Source organism: Globicephala melas, chromosome 17 (assembly GCF_963455315.2).
Source record: "Globicephala melas chromosome 17, mGloMel1.2, whole genome shotgun sequence".
NCBI classification, from domain to species: domain Eukaryota; kingdom Metazoa; phylum Chordata; class Mammalia; order Artiodactyla; family Delphinidae; genus Globicephala; species Globicephala melas.
This window is the reverse complement of record NC_083330.1, coordinates 32573934-32596514: the sequence shown is the minus strand read 5'-3', so window position 1 is coordinate 32596514 and position 22581 is coordinate 32573934. Positions and strand designations below refer to the sequence as shown.

At 45.9% G+C, this 22581-nt stretch overlaps 2 protein-coding genes and 1 long non-coding RNA gene across 4 annotated transcripts in view; 2 read left to right on the top strand and 1 right to left on the bottom strand.

The window, feature by feature from the left end:
• The window catches only part of LOC138842386 (receptor-interacting serine/threonine-protein kinase 2-like), a 35539-nt gene extending 29285 nt beyond the window's left edge, over nucleotides 1-6254 (top strand). Inside the window, exon 7 of one of the 2 annotated variants that reach the window (XM_070043965.1) lies at nucleotides 4758-6254. In XM_070043965.1, the coding sequence (XP_069900066.1) occupies nucleotides 4758-4796 (39 nt within the window). In that variant the 3' untranslated portion in view covers nucleotides 4797-6254. Of the gene's footprint in view, nucleotides 1-4754 lie in introns of both variants that reach the window. The other variant, XM_070043964.1, reaches the window with a different exon arrangement.
• Nucleotides 734-2608, bottom strand: LOC132593704 (uncharacterized). Its single transcript, XR_009559447.1, has 2 exons — nucleotides 2026-2608; nucleotides 734-1108 (listed from the first exon to the last, which is right to left on the bottom strand). It is a non-coding gene; the product is annotated as an uncharacterized lncRNA (long non-coding RNA).
• Nucleotides 6255-15013: 8759 nt separating the features above from the next.
• The window catches only part of LOC132593699 (uncharacterized), a 50073-nt gene continuing 42505 nt past the window's right edge, over nucleotides 15014-22581 (top strand). Inside the window, exon 1 of the mRNA XM_060286927.2 lies at nucleotides 15014-16147. Coding sequence (XP_060142910.2) covers nucleotides 15014-16147 — 1134 coding nt within the window. The remainder of the gene's footprint in view (nucleotides 16148-22581) is intronic.

Here is a 22581-nt window from a genome sequence, read left to right as displayed (position 1 = left end):
AACAACAACAAAACTGGAGTGGCTAAGAAAATATCAGAAAAAAATTACATTTTAAGACGAAAATTTTTACTAGCGACAAAGACATTTTAAAATGATACAATGATTATTCCATCTAGAATGCATAATAATTATAAACTTATATGCACCTAACAACAGGACTTCAAAATACAATGAAGCAAAATCGGCACAACAGAAAAGAGAAACAGACAGTTCTACAATAATGGTTGGATACTTTAATACCCTTCTTTCAATAGCAGAACAGACAGAAAATCAACAAGAAAATAAAAACCTTGAACAGCATTATCAATCAAGTAGACGTAACAGCCATCTATAAAACATTCCACCCAACAGCATCAGAATATACATTCTTTTCAAATGCACATGGATATACTATATGCTAGGCCATAAAACAAATTTCAGTACATTTTAAAGGGCATAAACAATACAGAGAGTGCTCTCAGATGACAACAGAATGCAATAAGAAATCGTTAACAGAAAGAAATTTGTTGAAAATCACAAATGGAAATTAAAGAATATATTCCTAAATAATTCATGGGTCAAGTAAGAACTCATAAGGGGAATTAGAAATAATTTGAGATGAATTAAAATGAAAGTATAACATATGAATACTTGATTGGTCCCACATACTCTTCTGAAAAGCAGAGGGGTTAGACAAAGAGATCTAAATTAATTAAAAAATCATTTATTATTCTGGGAATAAAAAGAACTGGGCTTAGTCTCAGTTTTGCCTTTATCTTTGTGTCTGTTGATTATCTTGGAATAGTCATTACATAGTCAAAATACAGTTGCCAGCTCAGGAATCAAATACTGTCATCTCTAGGGCTACCATAACAAGATACCACAAACTTGTTAGCTTAAAAGAACAGAAATTTATTTTATCACAGCTCTAGAGGCCAGAAGTTCAAACTCAAAGTGTTGAGAGGGCCATGTTCTTTCTGACGCCTCAAGGGGAGGATCCTTCTTTGTCTTAACCAGATTCTGGTGGTGGCCATCAATCACTGGTGTTGGCAGTTGTTTGATTTGCAGCTGCATCACTCTGGTCTCTTTCACTGTTGTCACATGGAATTGTCTCTGTGTGTTTCTGTCTCTGGAAACAATTTGAATAGAAATTTCTATTTTTAAAAAACAAACTGTTGATTATTATGCTCTATTTAGATACTTCCTCTAACCCACACCCACCTCCATTTCCCCATATGTATTTGAGAAGGAAAGAGGAACTCCTCTGAGCTATCATATTGGAAAGAATCAATAATACAATGTTTTACTAGAGATGCCTCTTATCTAAAATATTTGAATTAAATATAAAATCTGGGGAAATTATCGCCCAGTTTCCCTCTTCTAGAGGCATGTTCTAAATGATAGGCAGCAGAATATTTTATACCCATGAGGTTTGCTGACATTATTGATTTGGTCCAGGATCTGTACTTTCTCTCTAAAGAAAACAGTATTCTCTCTTTACTTTCTTTAATATATGTTGGTGTCTTAAATTTATTGTCAGAGAGGATGCTTATAGTTCAAATGATTTGGTTGTATTTCACCAGTATTATTACAAGATAGTCAAACAATGGCTGGGCTCCAGGATAGACCTCGGTCCCTTTGTTCCACTGGGATACTGATCTGAAAGCCACTGTTTTCTTATATTCCAAAGACCAAATAAATAAAACAAATAAATAAACAAACAAACAAAAAGTAAATGAAACTATTTTAAAACCAACTCTCTTTTCTTCCTCATCCATGTTAATTCTCTTCTACCTAAAATTGCTTCCTGGAAGTGATTTTTATGTTTCTTAGAGCTTCTTTATGTATATATCCACACTAATGCATATAAAACTGTGCCTTGTAGATCTTATACTTTTTCCATTTGAATATTTTCTCATGTCATATAGAGTTTATCCATTGTCCTAGATATGCGTTTTTCCTGTGTTTTTGAGCATCATAGGAAGATAAATTCTAATCTTGAAAATGTTATCTGGTCACTGAGACACAGAAAGCTATTATTCTTACCAGTTTTCAATAGTGAGTAGATTCTGTAGGGGTGGAATTTTAAGATGTAAGTATACTGTTTTTCTACACTCAAATTCCGTTCCCCTTATCATAGAAATTGACCAGTGAAGTGTGCTGCTGACTTTTCAGAATCCGTGTACATATAATCCATTAGGTTATTAGATATAAGATTGGTCAGAAAAGCATACTGTGAAATGTTGCTTTTATTTAAACTCCCACTATTTTCACTACATGGTTTCAAGAGTTTACTTCATTATTGTCCTCTGGTGCTGGGCTCTGTGAACTGCATATTTACGGGTCTGGAGCACATATCTTCCCGGAGGTATACAACTCCTCAGGTACCAGCTAAAGAGTAGATGATAAGAAGCATTCAGATTTATTAAAACTCATTAAGAATATCAGTAGCCTGACTGTTGTTTCTAAAAATATAAAATATTTATCCTTCTGTTGTCAAACAACCGTATTTCATGAAAAGAAGTATAAATCCTTTTTTGCTTGCAATAGAAGAACTATAATTGAAGATATTCTTCATTTGGACCAAATACCTTCTCTGAAAATATAAGTTAAAATAGGAGTTGAAATTTCCAAAATATTCTTTAGGAAATAAAACTCCACATATAATTTCAAATTATAATTTAATTTTACCTTAAATTTAAATATCTATATTGAATTTAATTTAAGGAAGGAAGAAAGAAGAAAAGAAGGAAAGAAGGAAAGAAAGAAAGGACGGAGGGAGGGAGGGACGGTGGGAGGAAGGAAGGAAGGAAGGGAGGAGGGAAGGAAGGAAAAAGGAAAGAAAGAAAGAAGATAAAGTAAAATAAAGTTATTAAATTAAAAAATACTTATTAAGAAAAAAAATTAAGAAAAAAAAACGAACGGATAGAACCTTTGGATAAATCGTGGAAGCAAAGCTATACAGACAAAATCTCATACAGAAGCATACACTTACAAACTCACAAAAAGAGGAATAGGGGAAAAAATCATAAGTCTTGCTCTCAAAGTCCACTTCCTCAATTTGGGATGATTCTTTGTCTAAATGAGGGAAGGAAAGAAGGAAGGAAGGAAGGAAGGAAAGAAAAAGAACGAACGAAAGAAAGAAAGAAAGAAAGAAAGAAAGAAAGAAAGAAGATAAAGTAATATAAAATAAAGTTATTAAAATAAAAATAATTATTAAGAAAAAAATTAAAAAAAAAAAAGACGGATAGAACCCTAGGGCAAATGGTGGAAGCAAAGCTATACAGGCAAAATCTCACAGAGAAGCATACACATACACGCTCAGAAAAAGAGGTAAAGGGGAAAAAATGATAAATCTTGCTCTCAAAGTCCACCTCCTCAGTTTGGGATGATTCGTTGTCTATTCATGTATTCCACAGATGCAGGGTACATCAAGTTGATTGTGGAGCTTTAATCCGCTGCTTCTGAGGCTGCTGGGAGAGATTTCCCTTTCTCTTCTTTGTTTTCACAGCTCCCAGGGGCTCAGGTTTGGATTTGGCCACGCCTCTGCGTGTAGGTCGCTGGAGGGCGTCTGTTTTTCACTCAGACAAGACGGGGTTAAAGAAGCCGCTGATTCGGGGGCTCTGGCTCACTCAGGCCGAGGGGGAGGGAGGGGCACGGAGTGCGGGGCGAGCCTGCGGCGCCAGAGGCTGGCGTGACGTTGCACCAGCCTGAGGCGCGCCGTGCGTTCTCCCGGGAAGTTGTCCCTGGATCCCGGGAACCTGGCAGTGGCGGGCTGCACAGGCGCCCCGGAAGAGGGGTGTGGATAGTGACCTGTGCTCGCACACAGGCTTCTTGGTGGCGGCAGCAGCAGCCTTAGCGTCTCATGCCCGTCTCTGGGGTCCGCGCTTTTAGCCACGACTCGCGCCCGTCTCTGGAGCTCCTTTAAGCAGCGCTCTTAATCCCCTCTCCTCGCGCAGCAGGAAACAAAGAGGGAAGTAAAAGTCTCTTGTGTCTTCGGGAGCTCCAGATCTTTTCCCGGACTCCCCTCCCCCCTCCCCGCTAGCTGTGGTGCACTAACCCCTTCAGGCTATGTTCACTCCACCAACCCTAGTCCTCTCCCTGCGCTCCGACTAAAGCCCGATCCTCAGCTTGCAGCCCCGCCCGCCCCCGCGGCTGAGCAGGCAAACCTCTCGGGCTGGTGAGTGCCAGTTGGCAACTATCCTCACGGGCTTAGTTGCTCCACGGCATGTGGGATCTTCCCGGACCAGGGCTCGATCCCGTGTTCCCTTCACTGGCAGGAAGATTCTTAACCACTGCACCACCAGGGAAGTCCCTAAAGCAATTATTTTTTTAACTCTATGGCTTTAAATAATCCTTGGCTCTGAAATTCCCTGTACCCCTCAGCTACGTAACCACAGGCCCCTCTGCCCTAAATCCTTTTCTTACACTTTGTAGCTTTTTAAGCAACGCCCCTCTTTAGGAAGACATAATCCCTTCTCTGTAGAAAACATGAAAGACCTGAACAAATCAAGATTTCCCCATGGAGAATTCAGCTAGTCCTGTGCTTAGCTCCGAACAAGGAAATCCATGTCTACACCAAGCACGCCATTACCTGGACTAATGCCTGACTTGAATAACAAGCAAATTATTGTGCTTTTAATTGTACCCTGCTGGGTCACAAAGCACGTGTGAGAGAGGAATGTGCCCAGCTTCTGCAGGAGAAACAGGTCAGTCCTCTAATCCTCCTTTTCTGTCACCTTCCCCTCCCGCTTTCCAATCCTTTCTCTTCCCAGCAGAGCAGAGGGACAAAAAAGAGACAGCTAAATTATGTTTAAAATGGAAGAGTCTAAAAGAAGAAAAACGGTGGTCAGTACTGACTTGGGAGAGGATGAATTATCTATCCACAGCCTCTGCAGTGTGGCCCATTTGAGGACAATCAGTGTTCCAACCGGCTTGCTGGAGGGCGATATCTGCGAGCCTAAACCAGGCTTTCTCAGCCTCAGCACGACTGCTGGGTGGGGTTGGATGCTTCTTTGCTGTGGGCCTGTCCTGTGATGGAAGGACTTTTAGCCTCGCGTAAGCTGTGACCATCCAAAGTGTCCCAAGACACTTTCAAATGTCTCTTGGGTGCAAAATTGCCCCTGGTTGAGAACCACGGCCCCAAGCCCTTCCATATTGGGATGTACTTGCTCTCTCTCCCATTCTCTCCCACCCCCATACACAAAACCCAAGAAAATCATGGTTCCTGTGTTAAAACTGGGGAGATCAACGTGCTCTTCATGTAGGTAGAATGAGCGGAAAGGATAAAGACACTGACTTGTGTGTAGTCAGGGGACAGAGTGGGAACCCCCTCAACGCCAAGACTGAAAAGAGTCTTAGGATGTGGGTGTGTTTCTGGCTCCCTCTGGGAAGTGGCAATGCCCCTGGTTGAACAAGCCAACTTTCGAACGCCTCTACCCTGTGCACTTTGGAATCGGGCTTGCTGTGGGCGAGATGAGGAGTGATGGCGAGGCTGCAGAGATGAAGGCGTCTGTGAAGGTGCTGACTGTCTTCTCCCACACTACTTGGGACAGGGGAGAACTACCCAGCTTCGGAGAGATACCCATTGCTCAGACAATGACGATCCTGTCTTGGACCTAAACATCGGGATGAAAGAGGGCTATTGACAAGACAGACGTTGTGCAAGCATGGGGTTGCACTTTCATTACAGACATTGAGGCAAACATTTCACTCCTGGTGATATAAGACCTCCCCTATTTTTAGGAACTTACAAGAAGCATTATTTCTTGTTGTTACCTGCCAGAAGGAAAGGCGGGAGAACGAGTACACTGCAGTGAGCCCCCATATCCACTAGATGGCGGTGTACATCTTCCTCAGCAGCCAGGCGGGCAGCGCTCTGGGCAGCTCGCTGGCCTAAGCAAGACAAGAGCCACTTTTCTTTCCGGAGACAGGCGTCTCTTCTCATTGTGGGCACAAACAGCCCCAAACAATTGCACTGACCACACAGCTCTAAGCCACGTTCCAGGGCACTGCCGTCTGTTCAGGAGTGAATGCTGGGAAAATGAACCACGCTGCTAATTTGCTTGATTGGGGGGAAAATAAGATCTCAAGTGACAGTGGGTGTAATTTATTTTTCCAACAAGAATAGGGGCAAAGCCATTTCATCCACCCCCCCCCACAACTGCTACCATAAATGAAAGCAATCACCCAATTAGTCCTGAATTACTAACTGGCAGGGTAAAGATCTGCTGGAAGTCAAGCTGAAGTGGGGAGTCTGGAGAAAGGGATGTGATTTCTGCAGGGGAGGAGGGGAGGGGTAGGGCGGGGTGGGAGGGGCGGGAGGGGAGGGAAAGGCCTGAAGCCCATTGGGAGGTCCTGCGCCCCTGTGGTCTGGGGGCCGTGCTGGCCCTGACCCTGGGAGAAAAAGAGGCTCAGTGATGTCTTCAGGCCGTTCATTTTGTGCAGGAGAATGACTTTATAAAGTGAAGGAAAAAGAACCTGTTGGAGAAAACCTATCCGAGAGTTTCTCTGAAAATGCTACAGATGGAGATGAACTGGCTTGGGAAGGAGAGCACAGCCCTGTGGCGCCTGGCCACCCCGCTGCTGGTGGACCCCCCCCCCCCAGGAAGGTTCTGTCACGGAAACGACAGGCAGATCTGAAACCAAGTTGGGCTTTACGTCATTAAGAAATCCCCCAAAGGAATGGAATAAAGGCCTCCTTTCACACTTTGGGTTTTGCATGTGTCCTGAGCAAGCGCCTCTTCCCCAGCTGAGACAGCGCGCTGTCCCCGAGACCCAGTGAGCGGCCCTCGTCCTGCGGGGAAAGCAAAACAGCAGCGGGGTGGGTGCGCGCCCAGAGCTGCCCCTCTCGCAGTTGATTTGTTCAGGGATGACTTCTTGCGCTCTAGTTAGATGTGACTTTAATCGAAGTGCTTTCCTAAGGCGATTTATCACAACTGTGAACCGTCAGTTTGTACAGCTGCTGCTCTTTTAGGGAAACGCACAGGCTCGGGAGGCGGAGGGGCCGGCGCGGGCTCCCTCTTTCCCACGGACCGGCCCGCGTGCACCTCGCCCACCAGAAATATGTGCGCCGCGTCCTCAGAGGCCGCCGCTTCTGTGCTCTGGCTCCTCTGCTGTTTCTGGCTGCTGAACAGCCATCTCCTCTCTCCTGGGAGGGGCAGCTGGTTTCCTTTTGGGGCGCTCCCCTTCTCCCCGTCTCAGCTCCTGCAGCGGAGACGAGGCTGCCCCTCTCTCCCTGCACGCTGTGGGCTGGGTGTGCAACCCGGCTCGGGCCACAGTCCCCCACCGTCCCCGCCGACCCAGCGCGGCGCCCACCACAGCCGGCAAAGCCCACACGGGGCGCCCAGTTAAAGCTGAACCGCAGATGAAAACCACGACTTTTTAGGGTGTCTTCAACATTGCATGCAACATACTTCTACTAAAAAAATTACTGTTTATCTGAAGTTCAGCTTTAACGAGGCGGGGATCCTGTATTGTGTCTGGCAGCCTTCTAGGTTCTAAAGAAAATGTTTGTCCAGAGCAGGTCAAATTGGAATCAGCCTAGGACTTTTAACTGGAGCTTTGGGGAACAAATACTTAAAAGGTATCTGTTGGGACTGCTAGGCTGGTAGGATTCATGCTTGCAACTGCTGGGAGCCAGCTTTGCTATCATGTGGGGAGAGCTGCTTGAACTAGAAGCCAACACCACAGAGAGCAGACCTGTTTCATTTGAACAGGTGGATCCAGCTGTTCTTGAAGCTGGCCCGGTGGGTGGTAGAGGTCAGGGTGCTGATGGCCAGGAGGGATAATAATTTCCTGCCCCTCAAATCTGGGAAGTGAAAACAGCAGGGCTGAATGTGCCCACGGGGCATGGCTTCTGTTCAACTGGAAGAGTGGTGAATGGCTATTGGGTGACCAAAACAGTCGGTCTACTATATTCTTACTTTGTTTGCTAATTGTTTTGCTGCATGTAAACTCTTTGTTGCATTAGCTCTTGTTCATGACATCATGTCTGGAGACAGGGTCTGATAGACTTACATGTGGAATTGGAGACTTAAATTTCAAATCTGCCTCTGCCTGGTTGAGTGGCTTTAGGGTCCTCGTAACCTCTACAAAGTTGAGTTTCTGGGTCTGAAACCTAAGGACAGAGGTGATCGTAATCCATTTGGACTGCTATAACAAAATACCAGAGCCTGGGTAGCTTATGAACAACAGAAATTTATTTCTCATAGTTCTGGAGGTTGGAAGTCTAAGATCAGGGTGCGAGCAGATTCACAGTCCGGTGAGTATCCTCTTCCTGGGTCACAGTTGGCGTGTTTTCTCTGTAACCTCCCATGGCAGAAAGGTCGAGGGACCTCTGCGGGGTCTCTTTTATGAGGGCACTAATTTTGTTCATGAGGGCTTTACCCTCATGACCTTATCACCTCCCAAATGCCACACCTCCTGATACCATTACTTTGGGGGTTAGGATTTCAACATATGAATTTTGGGGGAGGCAAATGTTAAATCTATAGCAGAGGTACTTTCCCCATAGGATGGGGGAGAGGGAAAGTATGTAAGCACCTGTCATAGGGCCTGGTGTGGAGCAGGTGCCCCATACAGATGTTATTACAAAATATTGAGTATAGTTCCCTGTGCCATAGAGGAGATCCTTCTATCTATTCTATGCCTTCTTTGAATGACCATAGCACTTGTTGTCTGTATCATTTTTATGTCTGTTGTTGCTTTGTGACTGAAAATGAAAAATTTCTATTTGTCCATGTCCTGGCCCTTACATAAAAATGTGTTCATTTATCTATTTCATATTTATTGACTACATCTTAGACACCGTGTTAACTGCTGGTTCTAGATGTTAGTAAAATATAGACCTTCCTGCTCAAAGGGTCACAGTATTTGTGGGAAAGCAAAAAATGAACAACCTATGTCTCTAAGAGCTTTGTACTTCCCAAAGAGAACACACCTCGTAGGTACAATAAATACATGTATCATACGTAAATGTATAAATAGTTAATGGGATTATACACCTGAGATAACTGCTTTTCGATTCTGAGGAAATGATGATTATATTTCACCAGGAGCTCAATACCACTCTGAGAATGAGGGCTTAACCCCCGACTTAACTCACTGCATCGCTTTCCTATATAAAAATACACAAGTCTGTACATACGCTCTAGAAAAAGGCTTATCTGGCATGAATTTCAGATAGCAAGAAGAAAACTTCAAGAGGTTCAGAGAAGCATCCAGAAGCTCAGATGACTGTCTGGCACTAATACAACTTGCTTGACAGGAAAATAGAACTGTAAATCTCACAAAATTAGATGATCTTTTAAGAATTTCAAAACCTCCTGCTATTAATTGGAAATCCTAGAAGAATAGCTTCTTTTAAAATGTACTGATAATATGCTTTACAGCTTAATATTCAGAAGCCTATGTTTTGGCTAAGTGAGCTTCAGGAAGGAAGGAAATTTGCGGTTTACCTCCACTTACTTTGGAACCGCTGGTTCCAAACATCTACTTCTATGCACAGTCATCTTATCATCTGTAAAATGGAGGCAACTCTAAGACAACAGAGTTACAGCGATGTCGCACAGCTCCATGTGTCATTGTCTTCATTTGTTTCAGAATACCAATAACATCTAAGCGCCTACTGAAAGAGTGCTATATTATTTGGGGTCATCTAGTGCAGCTCTGTCAAAGTAAAGAAAAGGGACCTAGAATGACTATAATTTTCCCAAGAGGACACAATTATTTTATGGTAAATCTGGGACAAGAACCCTGATCTCTTGGATCCCATTCCATTGTTCTTTCATTGGGTTCTGAACAACCCAGAGAAATAAAACTCCTGTGTGCTGTGTCACTGGTACAGGACACAGCAAGATTGGAATTGGAGCACTACATATTAAGAGGTATCTGAGAAATTCTTCAAACTAATTGAGATATATTCCAGGTACATAGAAAACACTATGTTTTATGAAGATGATTCTGTGCAATGAACAGAACTGGTAACACACACTGGAAGGTGAATTCTCATTTTCTGGCACCTTGAAAACGCCACCTCAACATACACGTTAAAATAAACATTTGAACTGGGTCATATTTAATTCTGCATGCTCTTGTAAGTCAGCAAAATATTCCATATATCATTTAAGTTGTCACTCACTTTTTAACTTGACTTTCAATTTCTAAAAGTCTTTCCAAACATAAAACAGAGGTGGGAAAATGGTATATGGGAAGCTGCAGAGATGAAATAAGCTTATTTCATTAGGCATAAAGATGAATATCCAAACAACTTCTTCATGGCTGAAAGTGTCCAAATCTACTGTCTTCATTTTGTAGTCAAGGCTTCCGGAAAAATATGCTAATGGATTCCTTATTACCCGAATGCCCCATATCAGTTTCAGTAGGTATCATTATATCTTATGGAAATTTTTCTCAGTGACAGTGAAAGACATCCTGGCTGAACATCCCCCTGCCCATGACACAGAGATGATGGTCTCAAGCTATCTTGAAGGCATTGGAGCCCACACTATCCGTTACTAATGTTAATGGAGGATAAAACTTCATATTCTGTTTGCTCTATATTTGTTCAATCACTTCTTCCCTTCATTAAACTGGATGGCCCATAATTGAGTCTGTAGTGTGTCTATCATTGGAAACTGAACAAAGTTTTGTTGGTTTTATTAATGTCATACGTTTCTAGGGAGGGTCTATTCAATAACTAAGTCTAGTTTCACAGTTACAAATAAATTATGATGTAACTTTGAATAAATTAAGCTCATCATAAAGGAAGGATACTGAGAGTTGCTACTACCCCTTCCTTGAGGGGCTCTCGTAAAGCACTGAGTAAAGTAACAGAGGTGTATATGTATGCATATATTTTCAATGATATTTGTACAGACTTAAAAATAACTCTACAGAATGCATTATAAAAACCTTAATGCTGTGTGTCCCTAGTTCCCAGCTCTCTCATTAGAACTACTTAAATGAACACAATCTTATCTGTTAGGATAGCTATCAGAGTACTCCAAATACTACTTCTTGCAGTACCCTGTCCCAACCGTTTGCCATCCTCTTCCCATTAGTCCTCAAGTCAGAAGCCCCGAAGATCTGTTCATTAATTTATGAACACATTTCTTCATCCAGCCAAGAAAATTGATTGATCCCTTACCAAAGTTCAGGCACCATTCTTCAGTATGATGTATAGGCATGTTCAGGAAACACAGCAGTGATTAACACAGATGAATATAGTCTCTCTTGAGCTGAGGGGGGAGACAAAAGTAAATAAGCAAATATAAAATCGTAAGTATAGGACTTCCCTGGTGGTGCAGTGGTTGAAAGTGCCCCTGCCAATGCAGGGGACACGGGTTCGTGCCCCAGTCCGGGAAGATGCCACATGCCGCAGAGCGGCTGGGCCCGTGAGCCATGGCCGCTGAGCCTGCGCGTCCGGAGCCTGTGCTCCGCATTGGGAGGGGCCACAACAGTGAGAGGCCCGCGTACCGCCAAAACAAAAAATGCTATGAAAACAAAACCTATGGATGGAGACCTCCATGAAAGATGGAAGTGTATAATAATGGCCAGAGTACATTACTGTGGCAGAAGCAGCAGCCCTTAAGGAGGACAACTTTATAAATTACAAATTGGATTTAAATAGACAGGGAATTGAAAGTGGAGACATTATTTTCTGCAGAAGATGATGGACAGGGGAGAATAAAGAAAATAATACTGAGATTGTTAGCAAAATACAATGCTAAACATATGTTAGGACTGAGTCCTTAACTTTCATTTTTATTAATGAGTGGGTGAGTATAGATTACTGACTACACAGAACCAAGCCTGGAAACACATTTTATATTTATGATCTTTGTGCCTAAAACTAGATTCTCCTGCAATTTAATATGACACTAGGACAATGACTGGCCAAGTTTTAGATTAATCACTCTTACACAAAGATTTTTCATTCATATAATCTCAAACAAATACTGCGTCACCAATTAAGTTCCAGATCCTATGCACTCTGGCTGAAGATATAAATATCTTGCAAGCCCAGCGTCACTTTCCTCTTTCTCTGGTAACAAATCACACTTTCTATTATGACAATGGCCCCAGTTATCGGCCCAGGAATAAACACTCGACTCAGGAAGAGCCAATTAAAGCCCTCCTTTAGAGTTGATCGAGAGCTTTAAGGTTAGAGTATTTCAATCTTACGAAATTTTTGTAAAACAAAATTATTTCAAAATCGACTAATTATTCTTTAAGTTCTAGAAACTGCATTCTGCAACTAAGAGGACAATTTATTTGCCGTCGTTTCTGCTCTGCCCACTTTATGTTTCTGTTATTGTGAGATAAAGGCAGTGGGGAATGGCAAACCAATTCTGATTCATTCAACACATGAGTGCTTCTTAGGTACAAAACACCATTCTGAACATTGTCCGAGGTAAAAAGATAAATAATACCTAGCCTCTTATAATACCTAGCCCCTTACCCTCAAGGATCTTCCAGCTTAGCAAGGGAAATAAAACATGCACACAGATGACTGCAACAAAAAGAAGATAATGATTGCTGCCAGATGTTTGGGGAGAATAAGGAGAGCAAAGAGAGAACACAGAATAAGGCAACATTCAACAGTCAGCCAAGAACTATTTGTTGAGCAATTGCAAGCTGTGACCTGGAAATGGAAGAGGAGAACATAGATCTTCACATGGGCAGGTGAAAAATCAAGTGTTATTACTTGTAACACAGCTCTTCAAATATATTTTTTGGCACCAAATGCCTACTAAATAGCCTTAAATTAAAAACTAAATAAGGATACAGTCTCTATCAAATATAGCCTCAGGTACTGATGCCTAAATACTAGGATCACAGTATTTGTGTTCCCAAGGATGCCTTTCTATTGCTTTGCTTCTTTCCCCCTTTCCAAATTAGCTAATGCTGCCTTAACAGGATATCTATTTCACTTGTTCCAGCCTTTTTGATCCAATGTATTGAATAGCAGAATAGGTAAGTTACAAGAGGATATTTTGACTTCAAACAACAGAAATCAAATACTATATAATTGAAAAAAAAGAGGCAATCTTTCAGGCACATGTGGATCCAGGAGTTCACATGTTCTAACCAGGTCCCTTTCTCTCTTCCCCACCCCTTCTTCTCTCTGCCTTTTCTCCTCTCTGGTATTTCTCATTATGGGATTCAAATATTTCCCTGTTTATGTGGGAGCTTCTGGCACAGCTGCGGGCTTATACGCTCGCAGCTCCAGGGCTGGCTGGAAGGGGCGGGTGCATCACAGCATAAGGTTGCACAAGGTGTGCACTTATATAGCAGGGCATCACATCTATGAGTGATGGATGATCACATTGTATACAGGGGTAGCTTCTCATAGTTTTTACATCACTTTTCTTGAAGATGGCAGTAAAATGGTATGTTTTTACAAAATCAAATAGTGTAACATTGTCCAAAAGATATACATAAAGCATTTAGAGGAAGGAGGCTCCTTTTTCTTTTAACTCCGGCACGGATTGTCTATTGGACAGTGGTAACCCTATGTCATCAACCTCGTTACTCCAGCAGAAGTCCAGGGATTAGCCCTGCATAACTCTTGTTAGCCTCTATTCCCTTCCTTGAACACTGTAGCCAGAAGGTTTTTTTCCTCCTCAAACCTTAAGTATTGAAACCTGGAGGAGGGGCACGTCTGAAAAGAAAGTGATGGACAGGACTCTCCCTAGAAGGAAGATAAATGGGTGGTCAACAAGAAAAAAAATAAAATCCTCTGTACCAGGAAATGTTTGAAGTGTTGTTTGGGTATCAAAAAATGGGTGCCCTACATATAAAGCAACAAAGGATATTGGTCTAAAAAGAACACCATGGCCAAAGGTGCATGACCTATTTCAACAGAGGATTTGAAAGCTAAAAGTTAACGTGTAAAACATTCAATTCAATGTCATCATTTTACAGATGGGCAAAGTAAAACTCAGGCACAGGAACAGAAGTGCCAAGGTCAGACAGGTGGTTGGTGGAAGAGACAACCAACTTCCCAACCTCTGACTTTTTAGGTGTGTGTGTGTGTGCTGTTTTGTTTATGTGCAAGGACATTTTTCTTTAGTACACTAACATTACAACAGAAAGTATAGTCTTGTTTTGGTTTTCTCTGCGCCCTCAATTCTGTATAAGACAGTTTCGCTGCACTCCAACAGAAAGGCTCAGCAAGAGTAGAGACCACCATAAGCAGTACACGTGGGCACCAAGGGCAGATACATTGCCCTTCCTTGTGTAGGAACTAGGGCCACTTGTTGCTTTAATGGGCCAAGTTTGGGCTGGACCTGCAGGAGGGGACACCTTTGAAAAACAGTTTCCTAACTGCACTACAACCTGCTCTGGCATCCTGATTCCACTCCCCAAACCCCCCAAATCTTCAGCCAGGAAAAAAAAAGAAGAATGGATCACTGGATCACTGGATCGATGGGGAGATTTCTGTCTGCTCCTCCTACTGCCACCTCTTTCTTGCTATTTCCTGCCCGAGGAAACCTGACATCAGCCCAAAAGCATCTCTGGAAATGGGCAGGAGGGAGCCTTACACCTGTCAGCGCCAGAGAAGAAAGTGCGCTCTGCAGAGTTCTCAGTTGTTCCATCTCTTGCGATGAAAGGAAGAAAAGGAGCGAATCCGCCACAGATTTACTGGAGACCAGGGTTACTTCATCCGGCTCCGGCCACAGTAACCCCTGAAGACCAAAGATGCATTTCCATTCCCAGCATTTCTTGTTGGCGTCTTTCCCTACAGGCTAGCCCAGTGCCTGGCCCCGGAGAAGTCTCTGCCTAAAGGTTCTTTAGGTCATCAATCAGCCTCCTGTGTGTATGTGTGTTTTTCTTAGGAAAAACTGGCACAGACGAATTAGCAGTACAGACTGGGGTCTCCCTACTACCCTTCATGCTTGGCGGCATCACCTTCGACTACCTCGCATTCTCCCGGCGCTGACAGTCCCGGCTCCGGACCTCAGGGTTGGAAGCAGTCAGCCCCAGCTAGAACCGCCCTGTCCGGGGCTGATGCCACCCTGTGCCTAGAATGTGCGTGTGGGTGCAGGCGGGCGAGCGAGCGGCTTCTACAGTGAGACCGAAGCAGGAGCTCAGCCTTCGCCTGCGACCTGCAATCCCCAGATTCCCTGGGGACCTCGAAACTCCGAATCGGAGGTACTCCCCCCCCACAGCCGCCCACCCATTCCTTCCCCCCTTACCTCAGCACGCAGCCCCTCCCTGCGTGATGATGCAAAACCGTGGGGAGGGTGGGCGCTGGGAAGGGTGGGGAGAGCCTGAGAGCGAGCGAGGGTGGGAGGGAGTGGGCGGAGGAGGAGAGGGAGCCGAACGCGCATTTAAAGCGATAGCCATCCTCGCTCTCTCCCCAGTGCTGGGCTGTTGGAGAGCTCGAGCTGCAAGCCACCGAGCGCGAGCTCGAGCGCGGCGCGCTGGCCGGGGAACCCAAGAGCGCACGGCGCCCCAAGCTGGCAGGCGCCGCGGGACCCCCAGCCCTCGCCGGCTGCCCTTCCCCGGGCGCCCCTACCCTCCTCGCCCGCAGGAGACCCTGGGCTTCCCCGGAGGAGCTCACCCCAAGGGGCCAGGACTCCGGCGAGCCCGCCACCGTCCCCTCGAGTGCCGCCGCCACCACCGCAGCCGCGGGAGCAGTATGGTCCAGTTGGGGAAGCTGCTCCGCGCCCTGACTTTGATGAAGTTTCCCTGCTGCGTGCTGGAGGTGCTTCTGTGCGCGCTGGCGGCGGCGGCGCGCGGCCAGGAGATGTACGCCCCGCACTCCATTCGGATCGAGGGGGACGTCACCCTCGGGGGGCTGTTCCCGGTGCACGCGAAGGGTCCCAGCGGAGTGCCCTGCGGCGACATCAAGAGGGAGAACGGGATCCACAGGCTGGAAGCGATGCTCTACGCCCTGGACCAGATCAACAGCGATCCCAACCTGCTGCCCAACGTGACGCTGGGAGCGCGGATCCTGGACACTTGTTCCAGGGACACTTATGCGCTCGAACAGTCGCTCACTTTCGTCCAGGCGCTCATCCAGAAGGACACCTCCGAAGTGCGCTGCACCAACGGCGAGCCTCCGGTTTTCGTCAAGCCCGAGAAAGTAGTTGGAGTGATTGGGGCTTCGGGGAGTTCGGTCTCCATCATGGTAGCCAACATCCTGAGGCTTTTCCAGGTAGGGGGGCGCTCCCTCCGGGGCAGAGCGCGCCGTAGCTCCCCGCGCTCTTTATCCTGAAGGCTGGCTTGGACTCCAGGGGTGCGGGGTCTGGGCAGCCTTCGCTCATTTCCACCCTGGAGATCCTGCCGAATCCCTCCCACCTCACCCGAGGAGGTACTTGCCCTGCTTGATTCATTTCCCTTCCATCTCTCCCCTGTCCGCGCTCCACTCCATCCGGCTTGACATTCTGGATTTATGGCCCCATTGACAAGAAACAGTCTCCGAAAAACAAGGCGATGATTTAAATGGGTTTGCATTCGAGTGAAATATGGTTCCAAAACAGGCTTGTAAAAGTGCCGGGCTCCTGTGAGAGCCACTTAGGCGCAAAGAATATGAAAGATGAGAAGACGCCTAGAAACTAGGCATTTCTCAACTCCCCAGCTTCCCTGCCCCAAGCCGCCCGACAAGCTGCAGCTGCCTTGGAAAATTTCGAGAAGAGCTTAGGGAGGCAGTTCTTAAACCGAAGGCTAGGTCTTCACCTACATTTGGACGTGAATTGCCCATTTCGCTCGGGTTGGATTTCCCGACCTGTCACCTATCTCTGCGAGGGCATGGGGCGGAAGGTGTGGGGACTGTCCTCAAGCGGGGAGAAGCCACCCGCAGACGTGCCCCCAGGTGATTTGCTCTGGGCAGTTGTTTGCACCGTCTAAACTGCCTTTGCGATCCGGCCACTGGCAGGAGCCGGGCGATCAGCTTTCTACTCCTGCCAGCTCAGAGCCCGGAGGTGAGCTCATGCTAACTGCGAGACACAGTCGCTTTTTCTGCACCCACCCTGTGCCCATCCTTTCCCACGACCTCCCTAACGCAGCCCCCAACCCCAGTCCTGGGTTTTGAGGACGATTCTCAGAGCCAGACAAGAAGGCGCCTGGAGGGAGGCAGTACGGTGCGCTGCGCAAGGCCGGGCGGTCCTCTAGCTCCGGGTGCAGGCGGGCAACGGCGGAAGATGCGAGGACGGCGGATCGGGCCCGCTGAGCGGTGGGCGGTGCTGCAGTGCTCTCTCACGGCCTGCTCCCGCAGCCTCGGCCCCACGGCTCCCGTGCCGCCCTGGGTATAGATGGATGGCTTCTGGATGAAGAAATTGAGTTTCAGGGTCTGCGTGACTATGGGTTCTCTTGTTTCTCTTTCTTCCTGTGTGTCTCTCTCCTTGTGTCTCTTTCTCCCTGCTTTTTTTTTTTTTTGTCTCTCTGTTTTTATGTTCTCCCTTTCAATTTCTGCCTCTCTTTTCCTTCTCTACCCCTATCTCCAGGTTTTTTGTTCATCTCTGTCTTGAAGTGATCCTTTCCTAATGCACAGCTCTCTCCCTGCCTGGTAGGACCCAAGCTCAGTTAGTCCCTTCTCCAGATGTTCTGGCTGACCCTTATGCTCCCCGTAGCTAAAAAGTCGGCTCCCTCTCAAGTGCCTTTCCTGAAGCATGTTGGGTTTCTGGAGAGGACTCCTTGTGAGATTCAAGCTGTCACTACATCAGCACCCAGGGGTATGAAGTTTGTGTTTGTGCCAGAAGGAGGGGTGCCTGTCTACAGCTGCAGCCTGGTATGGCCCCTCTGAGCCTCTGAGCATCCCTAGCACCTGTTGAGTGTGCCACCTCTAGATGTTTGCAAGGCCAAAAGTGCTTCTGGGCAGCCTTCACTTTGAGGTAATGCTTTCAGGAAGAGCCTGGGTTGTCGGAAGCAAAACCCAGAAGCACTTCCTTTACCTCTGAGCTTAAACTAGAGAACCTGAGGAGGCAGCGCTGCAGGGAGGATGAGGCCAGAGGTCACCTGAGAAACACAGGGGCAACTCACAGTATTTTTACTGGAGCTCTGGGGGTTGAAGGCACATTTGCTGTTTGACATTTAAAAAATTATTTTGGCGCCTTCACTTGGAGCTTGGGAGCTTGCAGATGGGCCTGCCTGTCGAAAAAAGAGTGAAATCTTAAAGTCAAGAGAGAGCTTGCAGACTAGGTGAAGGATTGTGTTTGCTGAAAAAGATTCCAGGGGGAGCTGATTCCTTCTCCGGTGTGTGGATCTGAGGCACTTGCAAGAAAAGAGAACGCTTGCCTTATGCTTAGTTCCCCCGTTCCCTGGGCTGGGAAGGAAAGGAACTGAATGCCAGCATTAGCAGTGTGCGTTGGGACCAAAACCATTCAGAGAAAACACCGTCATTTTCCTCTAATTTGCAAATTGCAGCTATTCATGTTGGATTGAACAGCTGAGGGAAAAGAGCCCCCAGTTTTCACCTGCATTTATTGAGAAGAGGCTGGTAGTAGGAGGGATGCACCAACTTGTAGCTTGTGCTGCAAGCTGGATATAAGCTTGGTGTGAGCATCCTGGTTAACCACTGCCCATGTTCAAATATACAGAGATAGATTCCAACAATCTCTTCCAGTAGCCTTATTTTTGCGTGTGATCTTAGAAGCTCCTGGCATGTAAGTCCAGCCCCCAGTTTCCCAGCCTCTGTAAACCTGCAAAATGAATAGAGAGTATAGTGGAACACAGACCCCTTCTTCAAAGACACAGTCACTTTAGGGAAAGAGGAAAAGAACGGGTAGGTGAATCTTCTCTGGGATTGCAGGGTTCAGCTCAATGAAGACTGTCCTGTATAAAAGAAACTCCTCTAAATGGTTGAATTCTTAGCTCTCCAGAGATTTGAGTTTTCTTTTCCCCAGTCCCTGTGGGTTGCTGTGGGGAATGTGCCAAACCTATCATTTGAGATAAAAATTTATGGTGAGGTAAGCTTCTAGGCTGGAGGAAGGAAGACTTAGTGACTGAAATGGGGGATGCTAAGCACTGGGGGGCAGGAAGGAACAAGGAGCTAGTAATGGATGTAACAAATGCTGCAGCTGCCAGCAAAGCCTGGATTGAAGTTCCTTCCTGAAAATGAGGACCCGGGCAAGAATGACCACTCAGATGTAAACAGTGTCTCTGACTGGGAATTCTCATCTGCCTGCCGGTGGGCCAGAGCTGAGCAAGTCCTTTCTCTCCTCTGTATGCACACTGAATTGGTTAGTAAGTGACATGTCAGAGGACAGGAATCATATTCAGTGGATCTTTCAAATCCAGGAGTTTGAGGCTAATGAAATTAGTGTGTGGCCAGGGCTCTGCCAACTAGAATTAAGTCACTGCAGCCACCCTGCAATGCATTTTCAGCCTGAAGGGAGCATCAGGGAGGAATTTCGGGAGATTTGTTTCTGAGCCTGTACAAAATAATACTCTCCTAATGCTAAGAAAGATTAAATGTAAATTAACATTGACTACGAGTAACATATTTAAAAAATAATCGCCGAGTGGGGGATGGCTTAAAGTGGAGAGATTATATAATATGGTGTGCAAAGAATAAATCTCCTCTGACCACTGTTTCATGGGCTATAAGTAAGATCTATTACAATGGAAAGTAATGGGAACGTTTTTATTCAAGGTTTCTCTGCTATTGACTTGAGAGCAAACATTCTGAGAGTATAAATTACTCTTACTATGTGCTGACTCTGAATGAACAATATTTCATGTGCAGTGACATGGTCTAAGCTATAGACTTGGAATTGAATGGCATCTGTTTCAATTGTTTTGTTCTCTCAAGAGCAACTAGATAGAAAAAAGTGGTCAATTTGACCCTTGTGGGAGCGTGTTGCAAATCTAAACCTGTGTCCCTCATACCATAAATGAAATACATTTGTAATTTTGTAAGTGTTTTCCTTCTGTTCATTGATGCTTGAGTATAATCTCAAACTTTGGCAGCAACATTTTCTACATAAGTACTTGGTTTTCTTCCTTTCTTCTTTCTCTTTCTCCTCTCTCTCTCTCTCTCTCTCTTTCTCCACCTTATGTAATTGGATAGAACTGGGCACCTAGGATGATGTGGTGTTACTATAGTGGGATTTTTTTTTAAAAAAAAAACAACTCTAAGTTACCCTTTTAAAAATTTCATAAATACAGGTGTCAGTGCCATTTGGAATAGTCTCTATAACAATTTCTGTCTCCACATTAACTGTGTTTCAGCAAATTTACCTAACAGATGGTGAGTGGGCAATTTTTAAAGGGGCATTTTTTAAAAGAGCGGAGAGGGAAGGAATAGAGACAGGCACATACTATATTTGAAGTTACCTCCACGTGTATTTTATGTATGTATACCCATACAATTAAGAAGTCTTTGGATGTTTTATCTTCAAGAATAATTCAGATAATGGATTACTTGAATATCATAAACATTTAGGGTTTAACAGATTTGTTACATATAGACGTTGTATCATGGATTTAAAAGACCATAGCAAGCGGGCAGCGGCGGGCGGAGCGACCGAGGGGCGGCGCGGGCTGGGCGGCGGGTGCGGGGGTCCGTGCTTCCTCGCGGTGGAGGGCTGGGGTTCGCCGGGGACGCCCGGTTGCTCCGCGTTGCCAGGTTACCGAGCGCGTGCCCCGCGCCCGCTCTTCCGCCCGGGCCGCCCTCGGCACCGCCTGAGCCGCGGTGCGGGCTGCGCGGGGCGCCGGTTCCGCGGAAGCCTGGGTAGGGCGCTTCGTGCGGGACTCTCGTCTCTCGTGGACGGGGCGCGAGCGCGCGGGGGACGTAGGGCGCCGACCTGGGCCTCCCCGGCGCTCCGGCTCAGCTCAGGGCGCCCGCTCAGGGGCCTCCGGCGCGAGGCCCCCTTCGTGGTCAAGATGGCGGCGCCCAGGCGGGCCGCGCCGAGGTGAGCTGGAGCCGGGCCCGGAGAGGGGCGAGTCGGCCACGCCCAGGACTTGGACCCCGGGCTGGTCTCCCGTCTCCCGGGGAGCGGCGGGTGAGTGGGCGCGGCCGCGCGTAGGTCCCTCTCGTGGGGTGCTCAGCTCTTCGTACGTCCGCAGACTTCTGTCGTCTGATAGTCAGATCTGGGGTGGCCCACGTTGGAGGCGAGGGTGCTTGATTGGGGAAACCTGAGGGGTTTAAGGACTCTATTGGGATCGTTTCAGACCCCAGCAAGAAGCTGAGCAAGTTTCCTCCTGACTCTCTTCCCGGCTAAGTTTTCTCCCTTCTCTGAAGGCGCCAGCTTTCCTGAATCACCTTGTTCCCCGGGGGGATACAGTTGGTGGTTCTGACCGTGGAACGTAGGACCCGGCGCGGGGAAGCCTGAGCTGGTTCTAGTTACTTTGTTTGCAAAGCACTTGTCTTGTCTTTGGAATCTTTGTGTATGTAACCAACGTTGGGAAGAGCCAGCGTTTTTCTCCTCCAGAACACTGCGAGGGGTAACTTTATACGTAAGAAACAAGTGGGCGTTCACATCCATCTCTTTTCCAACCACTGAGTTTTGGTTGTGTTTCCTTTCTTTAAGTTTGTCTCGTTCTGAAGTGATAACAAAAACAAAACAAAACAAAAAAAAGACCATAGCCAATTACACAAAGTATACTCTAGTCTCAGTCCTGCCATTAATTAGCTTAAGTCATTTAATTTTTCTAGGCCTCATTTTTCTCATGTGATGTTTTTTCTTTGAAAAAGTATAGTTTCTAGAAGTCTCTAATCTCTGTGTCATAGTTCAGCTTGGAGAAAACCTATTCTTATCCGAACTCCATGACATTGTATTTCCAGCTCCAACTTTGGACTTTGAGTGAGTTGGGGGCAACTTTTTAAGGATATTTTCACACAGCTTTTTTAGTTAATATCAGTCTAGCTGACTTGTCATACTCAGACTTTCTCCCATATTCTTTTACCAGTGTGTTCCTTAGTCATATATATAAAGACTGTTGTGTGAAAAATGACCTCCTGGGTCAGCTTACTGCATGGTCATCGACACAGGGCAGGGAGTAAGATTCTGTGGATTTTACAGAAGCAGATAGAGGTTTCATTATCCATGTCCTCTCCCCTTTCATCTTACAAAAACAGCAGGCTTTTCTTGGAGAACTGCCAGATAATGCCATCCTGCCTCCTCACGGGCCCTGGGGATGAGTCGCCCAGGGACTGAACTCCAGTAAAGCAGGTGATTGGCTCATGGGTAGGCATCTGACCTTGGCTAAGTCTATCAGACTCCTCCCCAGGACTTTTGTCTCAGAGCAAAATGGAAGAATTGCCTTTTCTCTCTGGAATTTCTAAGCTGGGGAGATATGACTCTGGGACTCCCAGTGACCATCCAGCACAAGAAGAGACTTTCTGTAAAATAAAGTCTTGCAGAGGTAAGCAGGGCTGAGCGATGGAGAGAGAGCTGGAACCCTGCTGATACTGTGGAACTTCCAGATCCAACTGTCTGAATATGGCTGCATCCCTGAATTTCTAGTACTTGTTTGTTGAGGTTGTTGTTGTTGTTTGGTTTTTGTTTTTAAATTTCCTTTGACTATTTTGAATTTGTTTTCAGCCATGTGCATTTGAAAGCATCATAGCTAAAAGAGCTAATTTCCTACATTAATGTCAGGTTTGCTTCCTTAAGTGAAAAATCATATCCTCTATTTTCTTTAAATAAA